This window comes from Lynx rufus, unplaced genomic scaffold (genome assembly GCF_022079265.1).
Source record: "Lynx rufus isolate CCGP_SWC_20201006 ecotype Redwood Valley unplaced genomic scaffold, mLynRuf1.p SCAF_8, whole genome shotgun sequence".
NCBI lineage: Eukaryota > Metazoa > Chordata > Mammalia > Carnivora > Felidae > Lynx > Lynx rufus.
Genome location: NW_025814896.1, coordinates 111,011,178 through 111,034,399, shown reverse-complemented (window position 1 = coordinate 111,034,399; position 23,222 = coordinate 111,011,178). Strand labels below are relative to the sequence as shown.

General features: G+C 45.8%; 1 protein-coding gene across 1 annotated transcript in view; it reads left to right on the top strand.

The window, feature by feature from the left end:
* Window positions 1-12,866: 12,866 nt before the first annotated feature.
* VIT (vitrin) overlaps window positions 12,867-23,222 on the top strand; it is a 71,248-nt gene continuing 60,892 nt past the window's right edge. Inside the window, exons 1-3 of the mRNA XM_047069217.1 lie at window positions 12,867-12,924; window positions 16,361-16,517; window positions 22,951-23,084. Of these exons, the coding sequence (XP_046925173.1) occupies window positions 12,867-12,924; window positions 16,361-16,517; window positions 22,951-23,084 (349 nt within the window). The remainder of the gene's footprint in view (window positions 12,925-16,360; window positions 16,518-22,950; window positions 23,085-23,222) is intronic.

Below are 23,222 nucleotides of genomic sequence, written 5' to 3'. Positions count from 1 at the left end.
AATTTTAAAACAATCACACCTCAGCCCTCTCAACTGTACTCATGGCTACTCTAAAGAGGAAGAGAGTGAGAAGTGGGGGGAAATCTTTTCTTTGAAAAAGTAATATCAACAGTTCGTTGGTTTGGTAATTTCAAGCACTACTATCAAAAGGTGAGAACCATATTCCCTTTATTCAACGTTACTCAAAACTAGAATATTGAATTTTCAACAATTGAGAAGTATTGCAACAAATTTCATAAACCATGATTGCCTTGGAACTTTGGCCTCTAGATTTAACATCCTCAAGCCTTCTAGACACTAATGGCCTCCATAGCCTGGTGACTAGCTACTCCTACAGAAGGGATTGGCTTTCAGACCTGTGGTCCACTTTGTCCTCGGAAGTGAGTATTGGCCATCCATCCCTTATTGGTCATCCATCCCCGCGCTCTGCCTGACTTCCTAAGAAAGGCAACACAAGACTGATTTTTCTCTTTCCCAAATTCAACAGTCAATTCACCATTTCCAGTGCAGGGAGGGAAGCCTTATATATGAGGAATGAAGACTTGCTCCAGGGCACAAGCACATTTGCAGCCTTATTGACCAGCCCTCCCCTTGAGGAGTGGTTTCTGGAGAGTTTTAATTAACAAGCATCTAAGCCAAGGAGAGGGCCTCTGCGTTCCATTGAAAATAATGACTTTATTAACCACTGTGGTAAAACTGAGCCCAGTTATGCATGTTTTCAGCCTGGAGGGTCATGGGGGAGCAAATGCGAGTGATAGGGTGGTCTTACCGAAGTATTTATAGTCCTAATGATACAGAGACTTGTAAACCACTTGCCACAGGCACACAGACCTGGGAGGACAGTATTTGGTTTTCCACAAATATTGATACCCAAATGTATGACTTACTATTTCATTTACTCCTTCTACTTGCTTAATTTTCTTCTATATACTTATTTAGTACTTGCTTTTTTTTTTTTTTAAATATTCTAGGGCTCGTTGTTTTCGTGGATAAAATGAAGATGTGTCTTTGCACAGAGTTAAATGACACAGAGACCACTATAAAAATTAGACCTCCAGGACACTCACACCCACCCAAACCCCAGAAGTAAATAACACGTAAAAAATGTCTGCCTTCATTCCACCGGGCTCGACTTCTGGGTCTCATTCAGTTCTCTTTCATGTGTCTGTTCTTGCAGGATATGGTATGTCAACTGTCCAGGCCTCCGCTTAACATTAAAGGTCGAAACTGGGGATAATTCAAGGGCTGTACCATTGGTGCAGACTAGCTAATCACAAGATAAATACAAAGTTTTCTTAACGAATGCTGGTGACATTCTCCTTCAAAGGTAGTTGCCAGTTCAAGAATTCCTAAGTCCATGTATGCTTACATTGAGCATCTGAGTTGTGTTACACACACACACACACACACACACACACACACACACACACACACGGCAGGAAGTAGAATGCCTATTTTGATTACTCTATCTCTCCATGTTTACCTCTGGAGTCCCAACCCCATCCACAAAGTGAGCTTCTCAAAAACGTGGCTAAAATAGAGACACGTGAAACAGTACCAGCTTTGGGTGGGTAGAGTAGAATAAAGGAAATAACAAAGGATCCGTGTGGAGATGAAGCAATTTATATTAAATCAGATGTTAGCTAAATTCTGATACATCCATACAGTGCAATACCTTGCCCACACTTAAAATTACTGTGAGAGGCACACTTAATGACATGAAAAAGTGTTTGTATATATCCTCAAGTAGAAATAAGTTATAAAACATTGTAAACGGTGTGAGCATGATCAAAGGTTTGAGCACCTGCATGAATAAGTACACATATAGAAAAAAAACCAAAAATATTATACTCTTGTGTTCATCTATATTTATATTTTCCTTACTGTTCTTTGTGTTTTTTACATCCTTCAGTGAGGAACGTGCACTATTTTGGAAATAAGAAAAACTGGCCAGTGTTATTTTTTAAAAACACAAGGCTCAAACTGGTAACGTGACTTCGAATTAAAAAGGAGAGAGTTCCCCCTCCTTCCTCTGGTGTTACACCTCCTGAAGACAGCCGTCTCCAAAAGCTGTTCTATTCCTGTTTCTGAGGGGAAAGGTCAGCTGCCTGCAGTTGGCCTTGATGGGGCACAGAACCAGGTGCTGCACCAACAGGGGACACCCAGGTCACACCTAAGACCGTGCGACCAGTCCCCCTCTTCTCCCCAGCCCCCCTCCTCCTGGTTTACCTTTCCCTGCCAGCCCTCCCTTTCTCACTCGCGTGCACATGCGCAGACATGCACACAAGCACACAGGCATGCGCATGCGCATGGGGAATTAGCCATTTGGAAACTGAGTGTGAACCGGCGGAAAGAGCGCTGGAAGAGCTCGGTGTTCATCCTTCCTCCATCATTTATTTCTGCGCCAAGCAAAGAGTAGACTTCTCCAGGCCCACATTTCCTCCTTTGGAAATTGGAGAGAGGGGAGTTGATGTGGTGAAATGTGAAGAAAAGCAAAGGGCAGGTATCCAAGAGATGTTTTTGAAAGGCCTGTTTCCGCGGAGGACAAAAACACAAACTAATCGTCTTATTTCCCCGACCTTCATTTAAGGGAAAATTAGTTCCACCAATGAGAATATTTTAACGTGGGATCGAAGCAAAGATAAGGGTCAAAGGAAAGTGTTTAGGTAAAATGATACTGATTAGGTTTTCTTCAATTTTTTTTTTCATGTAGTTTTGATGGCGACTGGAATACACTCAAATAAAGACATGACAAAGAAGATTAAAAGGCCCAAGTTAAGTAAGTAAAACTGCAGTTCCTTATTAGCATAAGACTTGTATCTCCCGTGTATTGGGCTGTTATGCTTGTTTCAGATAATTTGGAAGGTTTGGGGTTTCTTGGTCTTCCTTCAATTACTTTGCATTCAGTCTAATTAGTAGTAATTATTATTTACCACCTACTTCATTCCACAAAAGCATCTGAAATAGCGCTGATTTTAGGGTAAAAGATATGTGGTCCCATCATATTGGAAAACTTCAAAATGCACCTACAAAGGCCGGGCAACACCAAGTCTCTATGGCTAAGCTGGAGTAGCTAGTTTCTTGCCATTGAAATGCTGTCTCAATTCTCCATACCAGAAAATTGAGTCTGGCTAATGCAAACATGTTCACCTTCCAGCATGCTCTGGGATAAGAAGGTAAATCTCACAGAAAAGTGCATAAGGTTTCACACCTCATCAGTGGAAAGAGGAAAAATAAATTTCATTTTTGGATAATAGATCAGTTAAAATTAGATGACAGAAAACCCAGAATAACAATTGCTTAAATAGGAGCAAAGCTTCTTTCTCCTGTAAACATAGTCAGTTTGGGCTTTTATGGAAGGTTTACAGTCTCCAGGGACCTGGACCCCTTCTGTCTTGTCATTCTGCTCTCCTCAACATGGCTCTCAACTCATTGCCCAGAATGGGTGCTCCAGCTCCATCCATCACATCCACATTCCTGTCAGCAGGAAGAGATGAAGAAGGACACATACCCACCCCTTTAAAGATAAGTCCAGCAAGTTAAATACACCACTTCTACTTAAATGTCATTGGCCAGCTTTAAGGAAGAATGGGAAATGTCTTCATTTCAAGCATCCACATGCCTAGCTAAAAGTAAGGGATTGTATTACAGGAAAGAAGGAAGAATGGATATTGGGAAATCACTAGCAGGACAGGACATAGATGGAAAATCTCACACTCCAATACTGTAAACACGCTCAGATATCTGGATCTAAATTTGTGCATTTGATGGAGGCCTAAGTGAAGGTATATTTATAAAGGACCATGAAAGAAATGCTGTAGATATAGTCAATGTTCTGTGCTTCCCACAACTGAAACTTCTTCACAGGCATTAAATTTAGATGCTGGCAATCAGCAACATTAATAATTTGAAATAAAAGAAAGATATTTGCTGCACACACCATTCTTTTTCCCTTCTGCTCCTTTAAACCCTCCATGTGGGATTTCCTGTTGAAATGAGACCAAAAGAGCAGCCATCCACAGCCTCCAAGCCTAAAATCCTAAAAAGGAATCAGTTGTTTATTTATTCCTGTCGGTACCAAGAGCCAAGAGAATCAGCCCAGGGGCAGATGTGTGTTCAAAACAATGATTGGGTTAATATGGAGACAAACGCACACCCAAGTATGAGTTCCTTTGGGCTGTTTCCAGTATCTTCATTAACTCATCTACAAAAATCATGAAAGGCTCCATGATTACCATGACAACAGTTGTCAGTGACTATGAAAGCCTGTGCTAAATGACCCAAAGGCAAACCTCTTTGAGAGATCTCAAATGGATTAGATTTCTGATATGCTAAATTCTAACCTTATACTCGAAATCTCCCTGGTGATGCAGCACATTTGAATCAATACATGCAAGAGGCCTTTTCTCTAGTTGGAAACCCTGGCACAATGATGAAATAAGGGGGGTAGGGAGATGGGGATACAGTGAAGGTAATAGGATATTCCCAAACCATGGCAATGTCTGATTCTTTACCTCAGGAGTATTTCCAAATGACAGTCTATATGGCTTGAGGCCAAAGTCATTTTCATGTTTTCTTTTCGCTGTTGTCAGTCTGCCACTGGGGTAGGTGACTGATGGCAAAGAGGCACTCCATTCATTTGATCAGTATTTATTGAGTGCCCACCAAGTACCGGTTTCTATGTTAGACACCCAGATACAACAGCAATTGAGACTCAGTCTTTGCCCTCACAGAGCTCAGAATCTAGGGAGAAAGAAAGGCAAGTCACCAGGCAGCTAAAGGTACTCCAAGAATGTGGAGAAGAGCTGTATATCTGGGAGGGCTTCCTGGAGGAAGCACCACACCTACACTGATACGTGAAGACCGACTAGGTATAGACCAGGCAAAGGTGAGAAGAGAGGGATGCAAGCAGAGAGAAAACAGCACGCTTAAGGCCTGGAGAGTGGAAAGAGCTTTTTAAAGTAGTTTGATGTGACTACTTTTTAAAGTAGTTTGATGTGACTGAAACGTAGAGTAGGAAGTGAAGGTGTTGAGATAGGAGGTGAAGGACTAAACAGGCGTGGGATCGTGGAGAGCTTTGCTACCGTGCCCGGGAATCTGGACTTCCTTATGAGGGCTATGGGAATATCTCAGCGCACATTATTTTGGTTGCAATCAGCATAACTCCAAAAGGGATTTTGGCAGGACGTGGGTGGGGGGTTGGTAGCTGGAACTCGCTGGAACCGCACCCCAGACGAAAAGGCCCCAAGAATGAGTACCTCTGCTTCTCTATGCATGTCTGCCTCACTGTCTCCCTCTCCCTCTCTCTCCCTGGTCCTCCCTCTCCCCCTCCCTTTACCCACTCTGTGCACAAGGTGTCTGTCAATACTGACTCCACATTCTTGGGAGAGAGAACCTAATTGCATCATCCCAGGCGGCAGGGTGGTTCTCAGAGAAGACTAAAGTAGTTAGGGTTGTGCTGGGGAAATAAGACCATCCTGCCAAGAAAAAAAAAAAATTGAAAAAACACAAAACTCTTTCTGCCGACAAATGGAGAGAGAGGAGAGAGCATGCAGTTTGTTGGTGAGGGTACGGATTTACACGCATGTACGGGTACAGTGAAAGCATCTACTGAGTCTGCCCAGCTCTTCACACAAAGGTCTACAGTGAAGTAGGAGGCACGACAATTACATCTTCTCTCATCTCCTTGAGAGGTGAATGCATGGACTCCGTGGTTGTCTCCCCTATACCTGGACAGCCCCGAGCTCCTTCTAGAAGTAAGTATTTACGGATCCACAGGTCAGAAGGCTGAAGGCCTTGCATCATAAGATCAAAAGGTGGGCCTTTTTGGAGCCCATATTCCCAGGAGACGCTCAAAAAGGAGGAGGTGGGGAGGAGGTGGTCTCCGACCTCTTCCCCAAGGAAAATGTTGTTTCATTTCCAGCTCAGCTGACACCCCAAAATGTATCTTGTAGGGAGCTACTGAAGGATTTTAGGCAGAAAAGGGAAATCATAAAAGCAAGACTTTCAACCAATCACTTTGGCCTCGGTGTGAGAACGAACTGGGTCAGTGATGCTCACAGTGTGCTCCTGGACCAGCCGCACCAGCCGCACCAGCAGCACCTGGGACCTTCTGCCCCACCCCGCCCAGGCTGCTGACATCAGACATGCGAACACCGGGTCCCAGCCATCCATGTTTTAGCAAGCCCTCCTGTAATCCCAGTGCCTGGTGAAATTTGAGAACCCATGAAGTAGACAGACATCCCAGATCAGGGGTACTTGCAGATATGATTGTAAAACCATGGGTACTCATCAGTGCCCTCTGGCCCCTCTTCGGGCCAGCCCTCCGTTGGCACCAGTGCCCATTCAAGGCTAACAAGAAGAAAGTAATCTGAGAGTTTTGGTGAGTGGACACTGACCCCTACGACCCATGCAGCGCTGCTCTTGACTCAGTGCCCACGACTTGGTGCCACAGGCTGGCAGAGCCAGATTGGAAATGCAGGTCTGTGTGAAGTTCAACCCCAGATGCTTTCTTAGTGCCTTCTGCCAAGCCAGCCAGGGCTTAGGAACGAAGTATCTGTTGCCTGGAGACAGACGAGGGGTGTGGGATGACTACGGGCTGACCAAATAGGAAATAAAGTAGAAGAGATGTGGAGAGAACAGGAAAAGGAGGAACCAGCGTGGGTGTCTTCCTTTGGTCTGGCCAGAAGCCATGTGCCATACAAGTGCATCTATTCTGTCTACATGTAGACTTTGCTTTCTCTCCTTCGTCTTCTTTATCATTTCTTTTTCTTATCTCCTTTTCCTTTTTCCATTTCTTTGGTCTTCCTATGGCTCCCCAGAGGCCCTCATGGATATCACTTATCTCCGTTGGGGGCCCTTCAGACCAAGAGGGTATTACATGTTGAAAATAATCTGGCATGGGAGTCTTACAAAAGGGAAAGCAAAGGTTAAAAAAAAAAAAAGAAATGGGAGAAGCTCTTACAAACTTACTCCTCGCTCTTATGCATGGCCATTCATTTCAAGCTAATATTTTGCTTTCATGTACACAATTGTATTAGGCACAATGTAATTCCAGCACGCTTGGCTTATCACATCACTTCATTTTCTAATCAAATCAAGTCTGACTCCAAACTTCCAATTTCCAGGGGCTGAGAAATTAAAATTTCATCATTACAGGGGCTTCCTCCCTCCCCGCTCCAGTCCCTGGAAGGCTTATGCAATCTACAGTATTCAGGGAGCTCCCCTGCCCTGCTCAGTGTCCAAGCCCATGTTATCTGTAGAAGTTGGGCACTCCATTGTTTTCTGAAATGTGGGATCTTGGGAAAGATGGTGGCAATCCCAGGACTAAGGATTCACTGTGAGGGGCACCACCCCAGGTATTGCTCCCAGATATTTTCCTCCAAGGCAGCTATTAGGGAACAGAGACATTTCCCCCACTGAGACCTAACCTGCCCACTCCCACCTTCCCAGTCTTGGAAGATCATTTCCTTTCCATCACTCTTTGGGCTGACCAAGCTCAGTGCTCTCAAACAAGGGGGATTTGGAGAAACGAATTCCCAATGTGTGAGGGAGAGCTGTCTTTGGGCAACTCTGCCCTCTCTCTTGCAACCTTGAATTCCAGAGGTGGGAGAAGACAAAGGCCTGATTACCTTCTTAGAATAGTAAGGGGAGGGGGGAGGAATACAATCAGAATAAACCTAAGTTAATGTCTCAATAAATCAACCCACTGTATAGTCCATGGTAAAGCTTACCACACTATATGCAATGAGAGTTTCACCAAGTTTATTTTTAGAGGTGATTTCTCAAGGTTCTCATTTTCCTGATATGTTTTGGAGCCATGGGTCTGACCTTACTTAGAGGCACCTCAGTGGTAGACATAGTCAGTACAAACCTATTCAAGCAGTTGCTAATAAATGACCAAAATGTGGGGGCATTTTTCTCAATTTTTGTAGGCTACAAATAATTATTGAAGGGTTCGGGTATATTCATAAGACTCTTCTCCTAAGGCAGTCACTGTACTTTATGAATTTTAATTGTTAACTTCATCTATGTGTAGATTCCACATTCAAAAAAGAGCCTAGTCTTCAACTCATGAACATTTCAGGCCACACTGTAACAAACACATCATATGTTTCCCCTTAAATTATGTCCACCAGCATCTCTGGAACAATCCCTGCCAGGCAGTGTCTGTAAAGGAGGGAAAAAATCTTTTAAGTTATAAAGTCTCCTCCATGGCTTTTCTACATGTAAGGAAGCCCCAGAAGAGCCTCAGAAGCAATGGCTTCTGTTAAAAGTGGGTTCAGGCGAGATGGCATCACACAGGTGAGAGCCATGATCAGCTCCATGCAACATGTTACCAGCCATCCATCCTGCAGAGTCCCTGACTTCAGTGAGCACCCAATCTTGTAGAAGATAAAATTAAATTATGCAAAGGTGAGACCTCCTGGACCTAATTCCCACTGCCACACACACACTAAACGAGTTTATATGGCTCCTATGTGCACTACACTTCCTCTGCTCTGTACTTATCCCACATTCTTAGAAGAGCTTTTTTATAGAGTCTGTCTTGCCATCTAGATCAAAAGCAACATGAAGACTCATTGAATGCTCATTGGGTGTTTGTTGAATGGATGGACAAATCAACAACAAAAACAACATCCAAAACCCACTATAAAATAAAGCAAAATGTGGCAAATGATTACATAAGAATAACAAGGGATGTATGAATAAGATTCATACTGGGGCGCCTGGGTGGCTCAGTCGGTTAAGCGTCCGACTTCGGCTCAGGTCATGATCTTGCGGTCCGTGAGTTCAGGCCCTGCGTCGGGCTCCGTGCTGACAGCTCGGAGCCTGGAGCCTGTTTCAGATTCTGGGTCTCCCTGTCTCTCTCTGACCCTCCCCCGTTCATGCTCTGTCTCTGTCTCAAAAATAAATAAACGTTAAAAAAAAATTAAAAAAAGATTCATACTGCTTTGATGAAGAAGCATTCGAGGTAGGACACGAACTGAAAGTAGGGCAGAGGTATGTGGGAGGGTTTTCTAGGTAGACTAAGCCCAGACATCCTGGGGAAAAAGTGGAAGATGACGTCAGGAAACAGTGAGTGATGTAGTCGGTTTAAGTGTGGGGGAGTCATGGGAGATGCAGCTGGGAAATGGGTTAGGACTAGACAAGGCCAGGTGGAGAAGCTTTGTTCTTTGCCATTCATTAGATGATGGGGACCTTCAGAGTTTCCTGAGCTGTCTACACAATGAAGACAACAATCAGTAGGATAAGTAACAGTGAGATACTCTCCAGGGCAGTAAAGCTACATTCTGAAATATTTCCATTACATTGAGTCTGTTAAAATAGTCTTAACTTGCAGTGAAATGTACAACCTTTAATCCACGTGGTTCTTTCCAATAAGTTAACCTTAATACCTTGTAAGGCATGGAAAGATTTTTGCAATCAACCTTGAAAGGTTGATGATTCCCAGAGGTACTGCCTTGGGCATGAAGAGGTAATTGTTCTGGGACTTGGTTATTTAGTGCATTGGACACTGATGAAGAGACAGCTCTGGGTGGTTGTCAGATTTGGGCAGAACACACACACAGCTTCCCGAGTAGGCTCACGTGTTGTTAGCTGTAGCAACTTGTGAGTAACCTTCAGTGCTTGCTTGCTTCTTAGACACCTGGTGCCAACACCAGTGTGTTCTCCACACAGAATGGTGTGTGCGCCCTTTCTCAGACCATGAAACAGGAAGAGGATTCACTTTCTAGCCCTCCTTCTGAGGTGGGAGTGAGAAGGGAGGTGCACTCTCTGTGTTGCAGATTTTTAGTTGAGCAAACTCTACCATGGCACTTGTCAGAAATAACAGGAAAACAATGGGATAAATGCACAGATGAGTGCGTGCGCGCGCGCGCACACACACACACACACACACACACACACACAAATTTTCAAGAAATATTCACCCACTGGTGGTTGTCAGTGACCTCTGAGTTCAGGAAAACCCTTAGGATTAGATTAGGGAAGAGTAATTTAATTCTTTCTCTCAGTTACGGAAGAAGTAAACAGGTGGAAGAGGCAAAACTTTGGCTTTAGAGCCAGAGACCTGAGTGCGGGTCCTACCTCTGCCACTTACTTAGTACTTGGGCTTGGGCAAGTCAACTCACTTCTCTGAAATGTAGAAATAATATACCTCTCAAGGTTTTTTAGGGTTCAAGTGAAAGAAAAAACGTGTATTAGAGTCCTTTGAAAACTAAAAATAGGTTATTTTTAGAGACACAAACTTTTGCAGCTGCCCAAAAGCTGTGTTGCCACAGATAGATTAACCTCTGTTTTCCAGTCACTCCTTCATCGCTGTCCTTCCATAGCATATGGAAGCCTGGTTAGAAGGACCAACCTTTATAGAGTTTTTAAGAAATGCTTAAAGCTTGAGCTTGGAGTTACCTGTTGAGGCACATGCTCTCTACTGGGTTTGCCTTTGTAAACAATTTTCATCACATGTCTTATGTTTCCCTCCAATGTCGCTTGATATAGTCTTCTTAAGGAATCTTTTATGACCAAAGGAAAATATTTTTAACCCCAAGGCTTCACATCTTGGCAAAAGCTTGTCTCAGGGAAAATGTGGCTTAGTGTTAGAATCAGACATGTTAGAGTTCAAATCCAGCCCCACCACTAACTAATGCTGTCATTCCATCATCTAGAGTGATGTCGTCCCAGTGTTAGCTTGGCCACCATGGATCCTCAGATGCCAGATTAAACCTGTATAAATACCAGTTCTATAATCTTTTAAAAAGTCTGGAGCGTTCCCCATGATTTCTGGAGAATCTGCAATGAACTTCCTGATTTCTCCACCTAGTCACTCCTGTGTTGCAATGGCCTTCCTGTTCCACCCTGCCCTGTGATTCAGCTACTTTACTAACTTGTACAAGAAACTTCCCTGCATCTGATGTTTTATCATATTTTGGAGCTTTTACTATGGACTTTCCAGGATCAACAGAAGGGGTCATCTTGTAGAGCATAAAATTTTCTGCTAACACCTCATTTCACCCTCGCTCTCTCTCCCTTACCATCTCATGCCGCTACCTCCCTCTCAAGCCCCTTTTACACATAGATGCTTCTCCTTGCCTCTCTGAAGAGTTCAGCCCACACACAGGTCCTTGGAAGCTCAGCCTCTATCCCGAGTAGGCTTATCAATAAATTTCTTCTGAAAAAAGCTATTGTACAGTCCTGGAAAGAGGGCTAGCAAAAACAATTTCTGACATCTTGGTTATGGCAGGATTATTAATTCATCTAGTCCCCATGTGATTTGACCCCTGCTGACCTCCCAGTCTGTATCAGAGATCCCTCTCTCCCTCCCCCACTGTTCTCTACACACACTGGCCTCCTTTATATTCTTCAAACCACCAAGCCCATTCCCACATCAGAGTTTTTGCACTGGCTCTTCTTTCTGTCTGAAGGCTCCTTCTTCTAGGCTTTTGTTGCCTAGCACATTCTCATCACCAAGTAACAGTGGTAGGAGATTAAGTAGACAGGAGTACAGGGACCAAGTCCTTTGGGCCTTGTAGACCATCTCAAGGAGCTTGGACATTATCCTAAGGGCAATAAGAAGCCAGTGAGGGTTTTAATCAGGAAACTGATGAAATGTGATTACATTTTTTTTTAAGAATCACCCTGACTCTCCAATGGGGAAAGCTTGGGGCAAAGGGTGGGCAACATGGAAGGAAGAAGACAAGATAGGTGGCTATTATGCTAATAGTCCAGACAGGAAATGTTGGTGACTTGGACCAAGATGGAGGTAGAGAGAAATAGCAGATTTGGAAATAAAACTAATAAGATTTGCTAATGGACCAGTTCATTCATTCATCCATTCATTCATTCAGCAGACATTTTTGATCAGCAGTAAACAAAGCAGACAAGAATCCCTACTTTTGTGGAATATATATTCCAGGAGGTAGATGAAGATCTGACTGAAACTGGGGCCTTGACAAGTAGTAACATTTACACAGAGATAAGAAAGAGGGTTCCAGGTGTGGGAAATGATACAAGCCAAGTTTGCAAGATGACATGCATTTGAAAAGTGCCAGGAGCAATACTGGCGAGCCCAGAAGTCCTGTGGAGGGGATTGGGAAAGGCCTTAAGGATTCTGAAATTTTTCCACGGGCAGCAAAATAGTATTGATGGTTTTTGCCCAAAGATTCAAGGTGGTCAAGGACCGTTTTAAGAAAAATGGGCAAGAATGCTTTGCAAAAGAAGTCACTACCAAGGAAGGATTCACATGATCTGGTCACTGGGCATGAGGATCAAGGAGACGGTTCATCTTCAAATTTTATTTAAAGGTCATTTTTATTTCATTAAATTAATGTTTTTGCATAATTATCTTAAAAATAGGACTTTGCTTGAGTTCAATAGCACAGTCTAACAAATTTCATATTCAGTTTCAAATTTCTAACAAATCAAATTTCACATCAAAACTGTTTATACATAAGTGCTTTTATGTTATAATAATTCCTCCTCATAAGCTGCCAGGAGGCAACCTTACAAAGGGCTTCTCTTAACTGATTAGGAAACCTGTCTGTTTTCCAGAAGCAATGTAGCTCACCTGGGATCAGTGGAAAGATGAATAGAAAACAAGTATTCCGTTTGATTTGGTCTGCTATGTGATTGGCGTATTGTATGCGACATTACCCAGTCTGATAACCCATCACCTGATCCATTGTTAGATCAGGCAGAAGACCTACCCCTAGTATTCCTGTGTTGTATGAAATAGTGACTCAGACAGTACCAGTTTTGCCCAGGGACCCGCTGAGATCCATACAGCAAACACAGGACCTCAGTGAGCAGCAACTAAAGTTCATCTCTCAGTTCTAATCATCTGGGTTGTAAGCGGTTCCCTATTGCCTATGGCTGGTGCCAAGGACCTCCAGGAAGAAATCTTGGCGGATTCTGCAATGCTCTCATGTGAGCTCTGTCATGAAAGTGATAGTGACCATGAGAAAGCAAGGTAACCTAAAGGCATCCTACTAGGGAGAAGAAGAGTACATGGCCAAGGAACAGGTCTCTGTGCAAAGGTTCCACCCAAGCAGTTCTGGACAACCCTAGCATCTCTGTGACATCAGCCCCGGGCTCCCTCACCACCATGGCACCTGTCTACTCTGGAAGGACCGGGAGAGGCTCTCGTCTTGCTTTCTTCAAACGTTGCTGGCAGTAAACCTTTTGGTTTACTGATAACCTTCTAGGTTATCCCCTGAGGTTGACAGTGGGGAAGCAGCGCGCGCTGCCCACCCCCCTCACCAGGCATTTGCCAAAGGTCTTCCTCCTCCCCTCAGACCTGAGGATGATACTTCCTGAGCTGCCTTAATTTTGTCTTGTCCTCTTAAAGAAGTCTTAGTTCTGCATGGTTGAGATAAAACCCAGAGAAGGGTGAAGGGAGATATGAAAATGAACCTGAACAACAAAAGAGAAAGAAAAAGGAAAGGAAAACCTAAGCTGTAAGATCAGAGTGGTTCAAAAGTATTCAGAGGAAATGCAAAGAGAAATCACTTCCTTTGGGCTATAAGTGGATGGATGAAAGATTCTTCGAGGTTACAGGAAAACAGGCTACTTCACAAATAACTGGGGGAATACTTTAAAGAACCAAACTGTGGTTTCTATACTCAAAGAAAAGTGGCCCCCAAAATGCAAATGGCCGCTTCTTCCTGAGGCTGGATTCAGACATTACACTTCCCAGTGATTTGGGCAATTACTTTTAATTAGCTCACTCTCTCCAGCTTAATTTTCTGTACAAATTTAACAAATATTTGACCTTTAGCCACACTTTGCCATTGCACTCTGTTTTTCCAAAGTACATGAGCATATGTGCTTGATTTCATTTTTCCCTGCTATGGGTTGAGTTAATTCACTGATTTTGCTAATCCAATTGGGTGCAGTTGAAACAGAGCTTATTTAGGGCACTTCCAGGCCTTTGTAAAAAATGAAACAAACACCCCTTGAGGGAAAGGGGAACTTGATTAGCAGGAAGCAAAATATTCCCATGTGACAATCCCCCCCCCACTTGTCTTTTTAAAACAACTATTTCATGGAAAATCCTTTGCGTGTGTTGTGTATACCTTAAAGTCTTTCAATAGCGTTGATCACTGTGTAATACTCAGGCAATAAGCTTCCAGATATACCCCCATTTATTCCACTCCAGAAGATTTGGGTTGGCCTACAGGAGAGCCAAAGTCACATCCACATTAAATCCCAGTTCGCAGAGCTGGTCACCTCCTGGTTCAAATCCCTAAGAACCAAGAAGGCATGCTTCCGTTTTGTGTCCATGTAAAGGAGCAGATGCATTTGGGGGTGGGGAAGTGGTGTGCGGAAGGGAGGAGAGCCGAACACGTCCACTTACGCCCAGGGATCAATTAACTAATTTAAGGAGACACTACACTGGCGTCTTCAGCCCCCAAATTGCTTACAAAAGAAAAAAAAAAGATATTCTGAGACTCAAAATAGTAAATGCAGACTTGAGTATCGGGATTTAAGAGAATGAAAGATAAAAGGAAAATAGCTTTGGAGAGGAGGCAACCTGTGGTAGGGAGAAGAAAACCACAGGCTGTTCTGAGCACAGCACTCCGCTTCTTAACCTAGACCACAAATTGTTTTAGCCTGTGATCAGACTCAGCACCCCCACCCCCCACCCCCCGGGGGAGGAGGGCTTCCGATATCGTCTGGGAGGAGCTTAGGAAAAGAGCAGAAGTTCTAACATCAGTTTTCTCTGCAGTCTGAGAGAAATGCAACTCTGCTCCATTCAGGTACATAAGGGTTAAAAGAGAGAGAGTGGGGGGGTGGGTGGGGGGAGTTTTGGGTACAGCTGGAAGCCATTAACAACTCTGAGACCATCTCAGTAACCCAGGGAGAGGGTGGGTGGCCTGGCAGAGATCCTGGCTCCATGCATGTCCTCACCGACTCTTAGCCCTGGGCGGGGCTTGATTCTACCTCCCACCCAATGGAGAAATCTCGTCTTCAACTCTTCAGTCCCTGCTTGCATACTTCAGCTCACGCACCGCTTCACAAGGCAGCCCATTCCTTCAAGGACAACCTCGATCACTGGAAGGTTCTTCTTTGCAAAATTTGCCTCTATGGAAAGTCGCTCCTTCAGTTCTAGCTTGGTCCTCTGGTGTCCTAGCACACACCAGCCCTACGTGTGAAGACGGCAATCACTTGTCGCCTCCGAATTCTCGCCTCCTTGTGGCCAGACAACCCGTTCTGCCAGCCAGCCCTCCCACCTGATGGTTTACAGACACCTCCTGAGCCTCTGCCTATTTTTTGAACTATGCTCATGTTTCAGAATCCCTTCTGGAGACCAGGGCCCTGAACAGAATACATTTCCCAGCTGCAAGGGCACCAGTATAGTATAACCCAAGAGACCTTGTCCTTCAGAGTTTCTGAGGGAAATTTCTCCAAGGAAGATGCAGCTACATCCCCTTTTAGTTGCTGCCCCTGGAGAACCTAGCTCACCTCGTTCCCAGACAAGCTTTCGGCTCTAGAACACTTGCCTGATGGATGGTGCTAGTCTGGCAATGGCTGTCACAAAGCCAAAGAAGGACAAAGGAGACAGGAAAGACTGAGCTTCCCCTGGCTGCTCTGCGGAGGGGATGGGGCCGGGGGGGGGGGGGGGGGGGGGGCGGGGAGGGTCCTAGTTTTCCATCATGTGTTGAGGCAGATGAGTAAATATCACTATCATCTTGAGCCCGGACCTAGGACCCCTGTCTAGGACCACGACCTAAGATCTCTTCCATTATCTGTCTCCCCTGCCCAGAAACCTTCCACTGTGTCCCACCTCCTGCACAGAACACAAGCCCTCAAGCCTCCTGACCTGGCCCAGCGCCCTCCCCCAATCCCCACCTTCCCACCCGGCTCCAGTACAGAGCCTCTGATGCATCAGGCCGCCTGGCCCCAGCCCGTGCTCCCTCATCTACCCTCCCTGAAATACCTTCCCTGTGGCCTGAAAGGTCGTCTGACAGTTCCCTCTTTTCCCGAACTAGCTCCAGAGCCTCTGAAAAGCCAGTGTTCCCCAGTCATGGACCCACAGTGACTTGCTGACCCCCCCCCCCCGCCTCCCCCCGGAAGTGGGTCTTTTCCCAGAGTTCTCCTCTTCAATTGTCTCAATAAGCACAAGAATCCACCTCTGTTTTTGCTCTCAGCAGGTTAAATGCGGTGGATGGTCACTGTTGTTCTTTTAGCCTGAGGAATGTCCTAATTATATCTTTGCTTTCATTATATGGAGAGGACCCAGGGTCGGCCCAGGCCCTGGCTTTTAGAGATTAAGTAAATGATCATGTATGACCTGACAGAGCCACCCAGTGTATAAGCTGATACCCCTAGGTGTAATTTTGGCCTCATTTTGCTTTCCCAGCTGTGCCTCAGATCAACTGTGATGTCAAAGCCGGAAAGATCATCAATCCTGAGTTCGTTGTGAAATGCCCAGCAGGGTGCCAAGACCCCAAATACCACGTTTATGGCACGGACATCTACGCGTCTTACTCAAGCGTGTGCGGTGCTGCGATTCACAGGTGGGTAGCTCCACGGGGCTTAACAACCAGCACCCAGGCTGCGGGCAGGGCTCCCCCCCACCCCCACCCCTCCCACCCCCTGCCATGCAGGGCTGCCTGCTTTAGCAAACGAGACTCTACAAATGTAACCGAGCATCCTGTATTTCGTGTGGCAACCCTATCCCCTGGGATTAGGCAGAGGCCAAGCATGGCCCCGAGTCTCCTTTCACAGCACTCCGGGGAAAGGACTGACTTCATGGGACGGGGAGAATTCTACTCTCTCATGTTCGTGACAAGGGAGCCACAGTTCTCGGTGACGTGAAGCATGTTTTTTCTACCTGTACGTGCTGAACAAGGCAATAATCGGGATGTGACTAAGCAAGGCACAGAAGGGTAGAGAAGAAGTGTCACAGCCGTGGCGATGGCCTGGAGACAAGTAGAACAGGACACGTGAGAAGGAGGGTGGCAGGTGCCACTGCTTGGTCAGCTGTCCTCCAGGAAGGAGGACAGGAAGCATGACATGTTTTGAACTAAGTCACTGCCTAAATGAGGAGAGGCAAAAGTGACCTTCACAGAATCCTCATCCTTCTTTCTTTTTTTAAGTTTGTTTATTTGAGTGAGGGCGCGCGCGCAAGCAGGGGAAGAGCAGAGAGAGTGGGAAAGAGACTCCCCAGCAGGCTCCGTGCTGTCAGCGCAGAGCCCCGCGTGGGGCTGGAACTCACCAACTGTGAGATCATGACCTGAGCCGAAACCGAGAGTCAGCCACGTGACCGAGTGAGCCACCCAGGCGCCCCGAAACGCTCGTAACCTCTTTTGCTCAGGCTGCGAGTCCTAACACAGGGGAATGCGTGTCCACGCAGCGCCTTTGACAAAAAAGCCAATGGGTCTGGGTCAAGCGCCTCACCTGTGTCACCTTATTTAATCCTCACAGTTCCCAACACCGTGGCTGCTACTACCGTCCACATCTTGAGAGAGAGAGAGAGAGGCAGACTAGATTTTCTAAAGCTGCACTGTTAGAAAGTACCCGAGTGGGGACTGGCACCTAAGTCCAGCTCTTAACTACCACTCTGAGACTGCTTTGAGATGCGGCCCCTGAGTCAGTGCTCGGCCACCGGATGCCGGATGAAGTTTCTGAATCAGTCAGGCTTCTGTATCTTTTTCCTTCCTGCACACCGGTCAGGTGATAGTGCCGTCCTATCTCTGCCAGACAGAGGGGCAAAGATGTAAAATTCACTCCCTTTGAAGGTGTGTCATCAGCAGCTTTTCAGAAATTTGGGGAAGCAGCAAAAGCAAAGTCAATGTGTAAAATAAGACTTAAGAATTACTGGAAGAGTCTGTTGGCTGGCCTCTTTTCCCCACCACTGCGGGGGGATGATGAGCTGATTTTCCGATGGGAAAAGGACTACAAACGCTCTATTACGGAGAACTAGTGAAACATTCAAGAGAAACAATACCAGGGGCGCGTGGGGGGCTCAGTTGGTTGAGTGTCTGACTCCTGATTTCAGCTCAGGTCATGATCTCGCAGTTCATGAGATCAAGCCCCGCGTGGGGCTCCTTCTGCTGACAGCACGGAGCCTGCTTGGGATTCTCTCTCTCCCTCTCTCTCTGTCCCTCCCCCACTCATGCTGTTCTCTCTCTCTCTCTCTCTCAAAATGGGTAAATAAACTTAAAAAAAAAGAGACAGAAACTACACCAAACACTATTTCTTAACGCCAGACTATGAAAAAAATATTTCGCTTTCACTCTGAAATAAATCTCCTGCAAAAAGGAAAGAGGCACACAAATCTACACACACATGCATATGCACGAATGCACACGTGCGTGCTCCCACATGTGTGCTTGCACGTATGTGCATGCACACCCACATCCCCACACACGTGCATGCCCAGTCAGCTCCAGCGCCATTGGCCCTCTCCAGGCTGTGTCTGTGTGGACACAGGGTCCGCTGCAGAGGCTGAGCCTGTCTTCGGGTTGCCTGTATTTTCCCATCTGTGATCCAGATGGTTGGCACTCTGCTCCCTCTGGCATTTGCTGGATCTCTCTTGCCTTTCCATGCTTCCCATGCAGGACAGAGTCACACAAGTTCATTCAACCTCACAAAGATGTCATCATAATCAGAGTAATCCCTTGCACTATGATTCCCTCCTTCCAGCATCATCTCGACCCTGAGGCTGCGGTTAACATCCCCATTTGCTACAAGAGGAGCTGAGAAATAGGGAAGCTAATTAAGTTGCTAGTTAGTTGCAAATTCAGGATTAGACCTCATGTCCCCTGACTTCCAGTCCAGAGCCCAGGTGACATATGTACATAAGAACAGGGTCAGGGGTCCCAGCACTGCTTAATGTACAAGTGAGGATGTGAGGTAGATGTAGACTTTGGACCAGTAAGAGTTGAGAATGGCTTTATGATGGATGGAGACCCCACTGGGGAGAAAATAAGAAGGGTTTTGACAAGGACCAGGACTCAGCAATCCCAATGTTGGGGGTTGGAGAGTAGGAAAGAACGTGGGGAGAGAATACAGAGGAGGGTAGAGGGGCGGAGGAGAAGACCTTGAATGTTTTAGAACACAAGATTTGCTACTTGAACAACCGAGTGCCATTGTAGTTTTCTGGACCAGTGTCTGATCTAGTGCGAAACTACTCAGAAACTATTCAGAAACTGTCCCTGGGGAGGATGAATGGAGACCTTAAGGGAGAACAGATAGGAGTTTTTTGATACTCTCAGTTTTGTTTTTCACAAACAGAATGAGTCTGTCTTCATAAGGCAGGATTTAAGACCTAGAACATGAGTAGAAAGTACACACGGGTCCTCCCATATTATCCCTTCAGAGTCCCCACGGTCAGAACTGGGAAGCTGGAGAGAGCATACTTTGGTTTAGAAATTCAGATTTAGCGTTAGAATTTAATATTAATACAATATATCATAATCAGATGTCTTATTATGAATGGTTCCCTTGATTCTGTCAACCCAAAGGGATAATGAACACACTGGAGGCATCATATTTCGGCTCAATCTTGTCCCGAACTAACCTCTATACATAGAGTGGGACCAAGTGCCAGGGAGGGGGAAGGCTTCTGCCCAATGGGGTGATGAGGAGGCCATCCCCATGCAGAGTACTCTTCATGCTGATTTTTTTAAATGTTTATTTTTGAGAGAGAGAGAGAGAGAGACAAGAGCATGAGTGGGGAGGGGCCAAAGAGAGAAGGAGACACAGAATGTGAGGCAGGCTCCAGGCTCTGAGCACAGAGCCCGACACGAAGATTGAACTTGTGAACCATGAGATCATGACCCGAACTGACGTCAGACGCTTAACTGACTGAGCCACCCAGGCGCCCCTCTTCATGCTGATTTCTGACCAGAGGCCCACCCTGAGAATGGCAGCTGTTCAAAACGGCCCTTTTCTCTGAACCACGCAGCTGACCCTCAGCGTAGCCCAATCCCTGGATACCAGGGATAGGGAGGAGAAGGCCATGCCCAGTACCATGCAGGGCATCTAAGGAATGCAAAGAAGTAAAACTGTTTTGCTCTTTTGGAGAATATTTATGAGGTGCCTATCTCTGAGTGAGGATAGAAATGAGGGCACATGTACATAAATTCTCCAAAGTACCATGACTCCCATCTGCTTCATAAGCAAAACCACAGCCTCTTTCAGGCTGTCTCTCTTCTCTAGTGTCTCCTACAGTGGTCAAGTCTCTAGTGCATTCCATCTCCATGGACTACTAGCACCTGTAGTTCACAGACCATTGACCTCTCCAGTATCCACTCTTCTCTAGAATATCTGGGAAGATCCACATCCTCCAGTTAAGTCCACTGCCAGGGTCAGGCATCAGTCTGGTCTGCAACAGGGAAATCTCAGGAGCACACCCTAGCTGGGTATCACATCTTCCCCAAAGTCTAGGTTTTCAGCCTTACCTCACCCTCACAAGGGATATCAGCAGGCCTGTCCAGCTTGAGACCACCCGTGCCCCCACCCTTCCCATCTCCTTGAACAGCCTGAGGGAAGCTCAACACAGACCCCCATTCGCTTGCTTCCCTTCCTTCTAGGTGGCAGCTACTGTTCTTCTTTTTTTTTAATTTTTTGTTTTTTACATTTATTTATTTTTTACATTTATTTATTTTACATTTATTTATTTACAAAGTGTGAGCGAGGGAGGGGCAGAGAGAGGAGGAGATACAGAATCTGAAGCAGGCTCCAGGCTCTGAGCTGTCAGCACAGAGCCTGATGCGGGGCTTGAACCCGCAAAGTGTGAGATCATGACCTGAGCCGAAGTCGGATGCTCAATCGACTGAGGCGCCCAGGTGCCCCTGTTCTTCTGACTCTTAAACAGGAGCAAATGCGTGCACACACACATTTCCTGAATACACTGGAGTATGAAACCAAGGGCAGAATAATTTCTTGGGAAGAAAATAAAAACATAAGTGTTATTGTGATTTCTAATTCCCTCATTAATTATAAGTAAAAGGAGCATGGGATAATTTTTTTTAATAACTAGAATTTTCAGCCGCACCAGAGCTGTGCTTGTAAATGTTTAACAACCAGCTCCTCAAACGCAGGGGTAATTCTGATTTTACCAGCTTCTGTGGCATAAATACTCCCACTGTGGCTGAGCAAGCTACGGTGGGAAGCGAACCAACTCCCACGATCCTGAAAAGTTAACAACTGGCTTTCCTAAGCCAGCGTGAGTGGCACACCACTGACAGGCCCTCCAGCACAGAAGCCTAAAACACTGCCTTTTCCATACGAACATTTCTAATCTGGTTGGGAGACAAAAGCAACTCAAGAAATTTTTAGAAGATGGCCCAAGACCAAATACGATCAGAGTCTCAGTTGTGAGACAAGATTCTAAGGCATCGTTAGGAAGGGATGCCGCAAAGTCTTTCCAGAATCTCTGGAAAGAAGAAAGGGTTGGGCACTGAGCAACACAGGCCTTGTCAGGCGGAAGTGGGAGCTGGTTTTCCAGAGCAAAAGAGCAGGAGGAGCAGACACGGGAGTGGGAACCAGGTGCTCTGTCCGGGGAGCCGAGACCAGCCTAGCCACAGCTGGAATTGGTGCGGTAACAGATCCTGAGCCCCCGAGAGAAAGGAGGGCAGGGTTGCAAAGATTTGGAAAGATGAGGAGTTTGGTGCCTGTGCTTTTGGACTCTCAGAGGCAACTGTGACCAAGCGGGACCGACCCGGGATTCCAGGTCAGCGAGACCTGGGTTCAAATCCCTGCCTTGCCAATTTACTAGTTACAAAATCTGGCCTGAGTCACTCCGCTGGTCCAAGCCCAATTCTGTGAAATGGGAACAAGAGCACTGCCTCTACGCCACAAGTCAGGGGTTTGCTGGGTGGACCCGGTGAGATACCATACATGGGAATGATTTTAAATCAATTAAGCACTCCACATGTCAAGTACTATTATCACTATCTTTCCTTCTGGGTCACTGAGCAGGTGAGTCTTGAAACTTGTTGGCTCATGAAGGTGGGAGGGCAGGAAATGGCAACTCTCACTCCTGGAGGGAAGGGAGGGTGTTGATGAGAACAAATCTAAGTGCTTTTTTAGTTCCCTCTGTGCCATAAATCACAGATACCCACAGGAGCCATTTTTGGCTCTGGGGCAAGGAAATGACAATGTGAAGTGATTCTGAGGAAGCAGAATGGGACCCCTGCTTCACATACAAGCCAAGAGGTATATATGTCAGTCACTGTTACATCAGGATCTAAAACCTTCAAAATCCTAGAAATTAGGGGCGCCTGGGTGGCGCAGTCGGTTAAGCGTCCGACTTCAGCCAGGTCACGATCTCGCGGTCCGGGAGTTCGAGCCCCGCGTCGGGCTCTGGGCTGATGGCTCGGAGCCTGGAGCCTGTTTCCGATTCTGTGTCCCCCTCTCTCTCTGCCCCTCCCCCATTCATGCTCTGTCTCTCTCTGTCCCAAAAATAAATAAACGTTGAAAAAAAAAATCCTAGAAATTAAAGAAACAATTTCAAGTCCTTCAGGACTCTTTTTAATGAGTTCAGTATAGCCACGCACCTTCCTTCCCTTGCTCAAAATAAAAGGAATAATTTGCTTGGTAAAAGTTCATGGCCACCCTCCGAAACAACTCGACTCATTCTGTGATGTCACAAAACCAAACTGGAAATTGTCAGAAGTTTTACTCAAAGGATCTAGTTAGAATGAGCAAACCAAGGAAGAGAAATTTGAGGCATGGTGGCAAACAGAAATTGCTGCCCAATGGAACAAGCAGGTTCTGTAATAAGAAAGAGAAGCATATCTGACCTGGGAGGTCAGATGCTGGGCCATGGGAGGAAGGCACCCTTCGTGGGGGATGGACTGAAGTCAGGATAAACCTTTTCTTAATCTCGCTCTTTCTTTCATATCTTCAAATAAAGATGGAGGCTACTTTGATATGAGTCTGTTGACTGTGTCAAAGAATATTTTTCTGTTCTTCAATTTTTTTTTTTTCTCTTCATAGTGGTGTGCTTGATAATTCAGGAGGGAAAATACTTGTTCGGAAAGTTGCCGGGCAATCTGGCTATAAGGGGAGTTATTCCAATGGTGTCCAGTCATTGTCCCTGCCACGCTGGAGAGAGTCCTTCATCGTCTCAGGTACGCCCACACACTGGAGAAACACAGCCCTACCCAGGCACTTGGCTTAAGTGACCTCATGGGATGAAATGTATTCTTTTCAATGTCCTATTGGTTTTAGTTTATGGCCCAACTCATTTCATAAAAGTCTGAAGCATT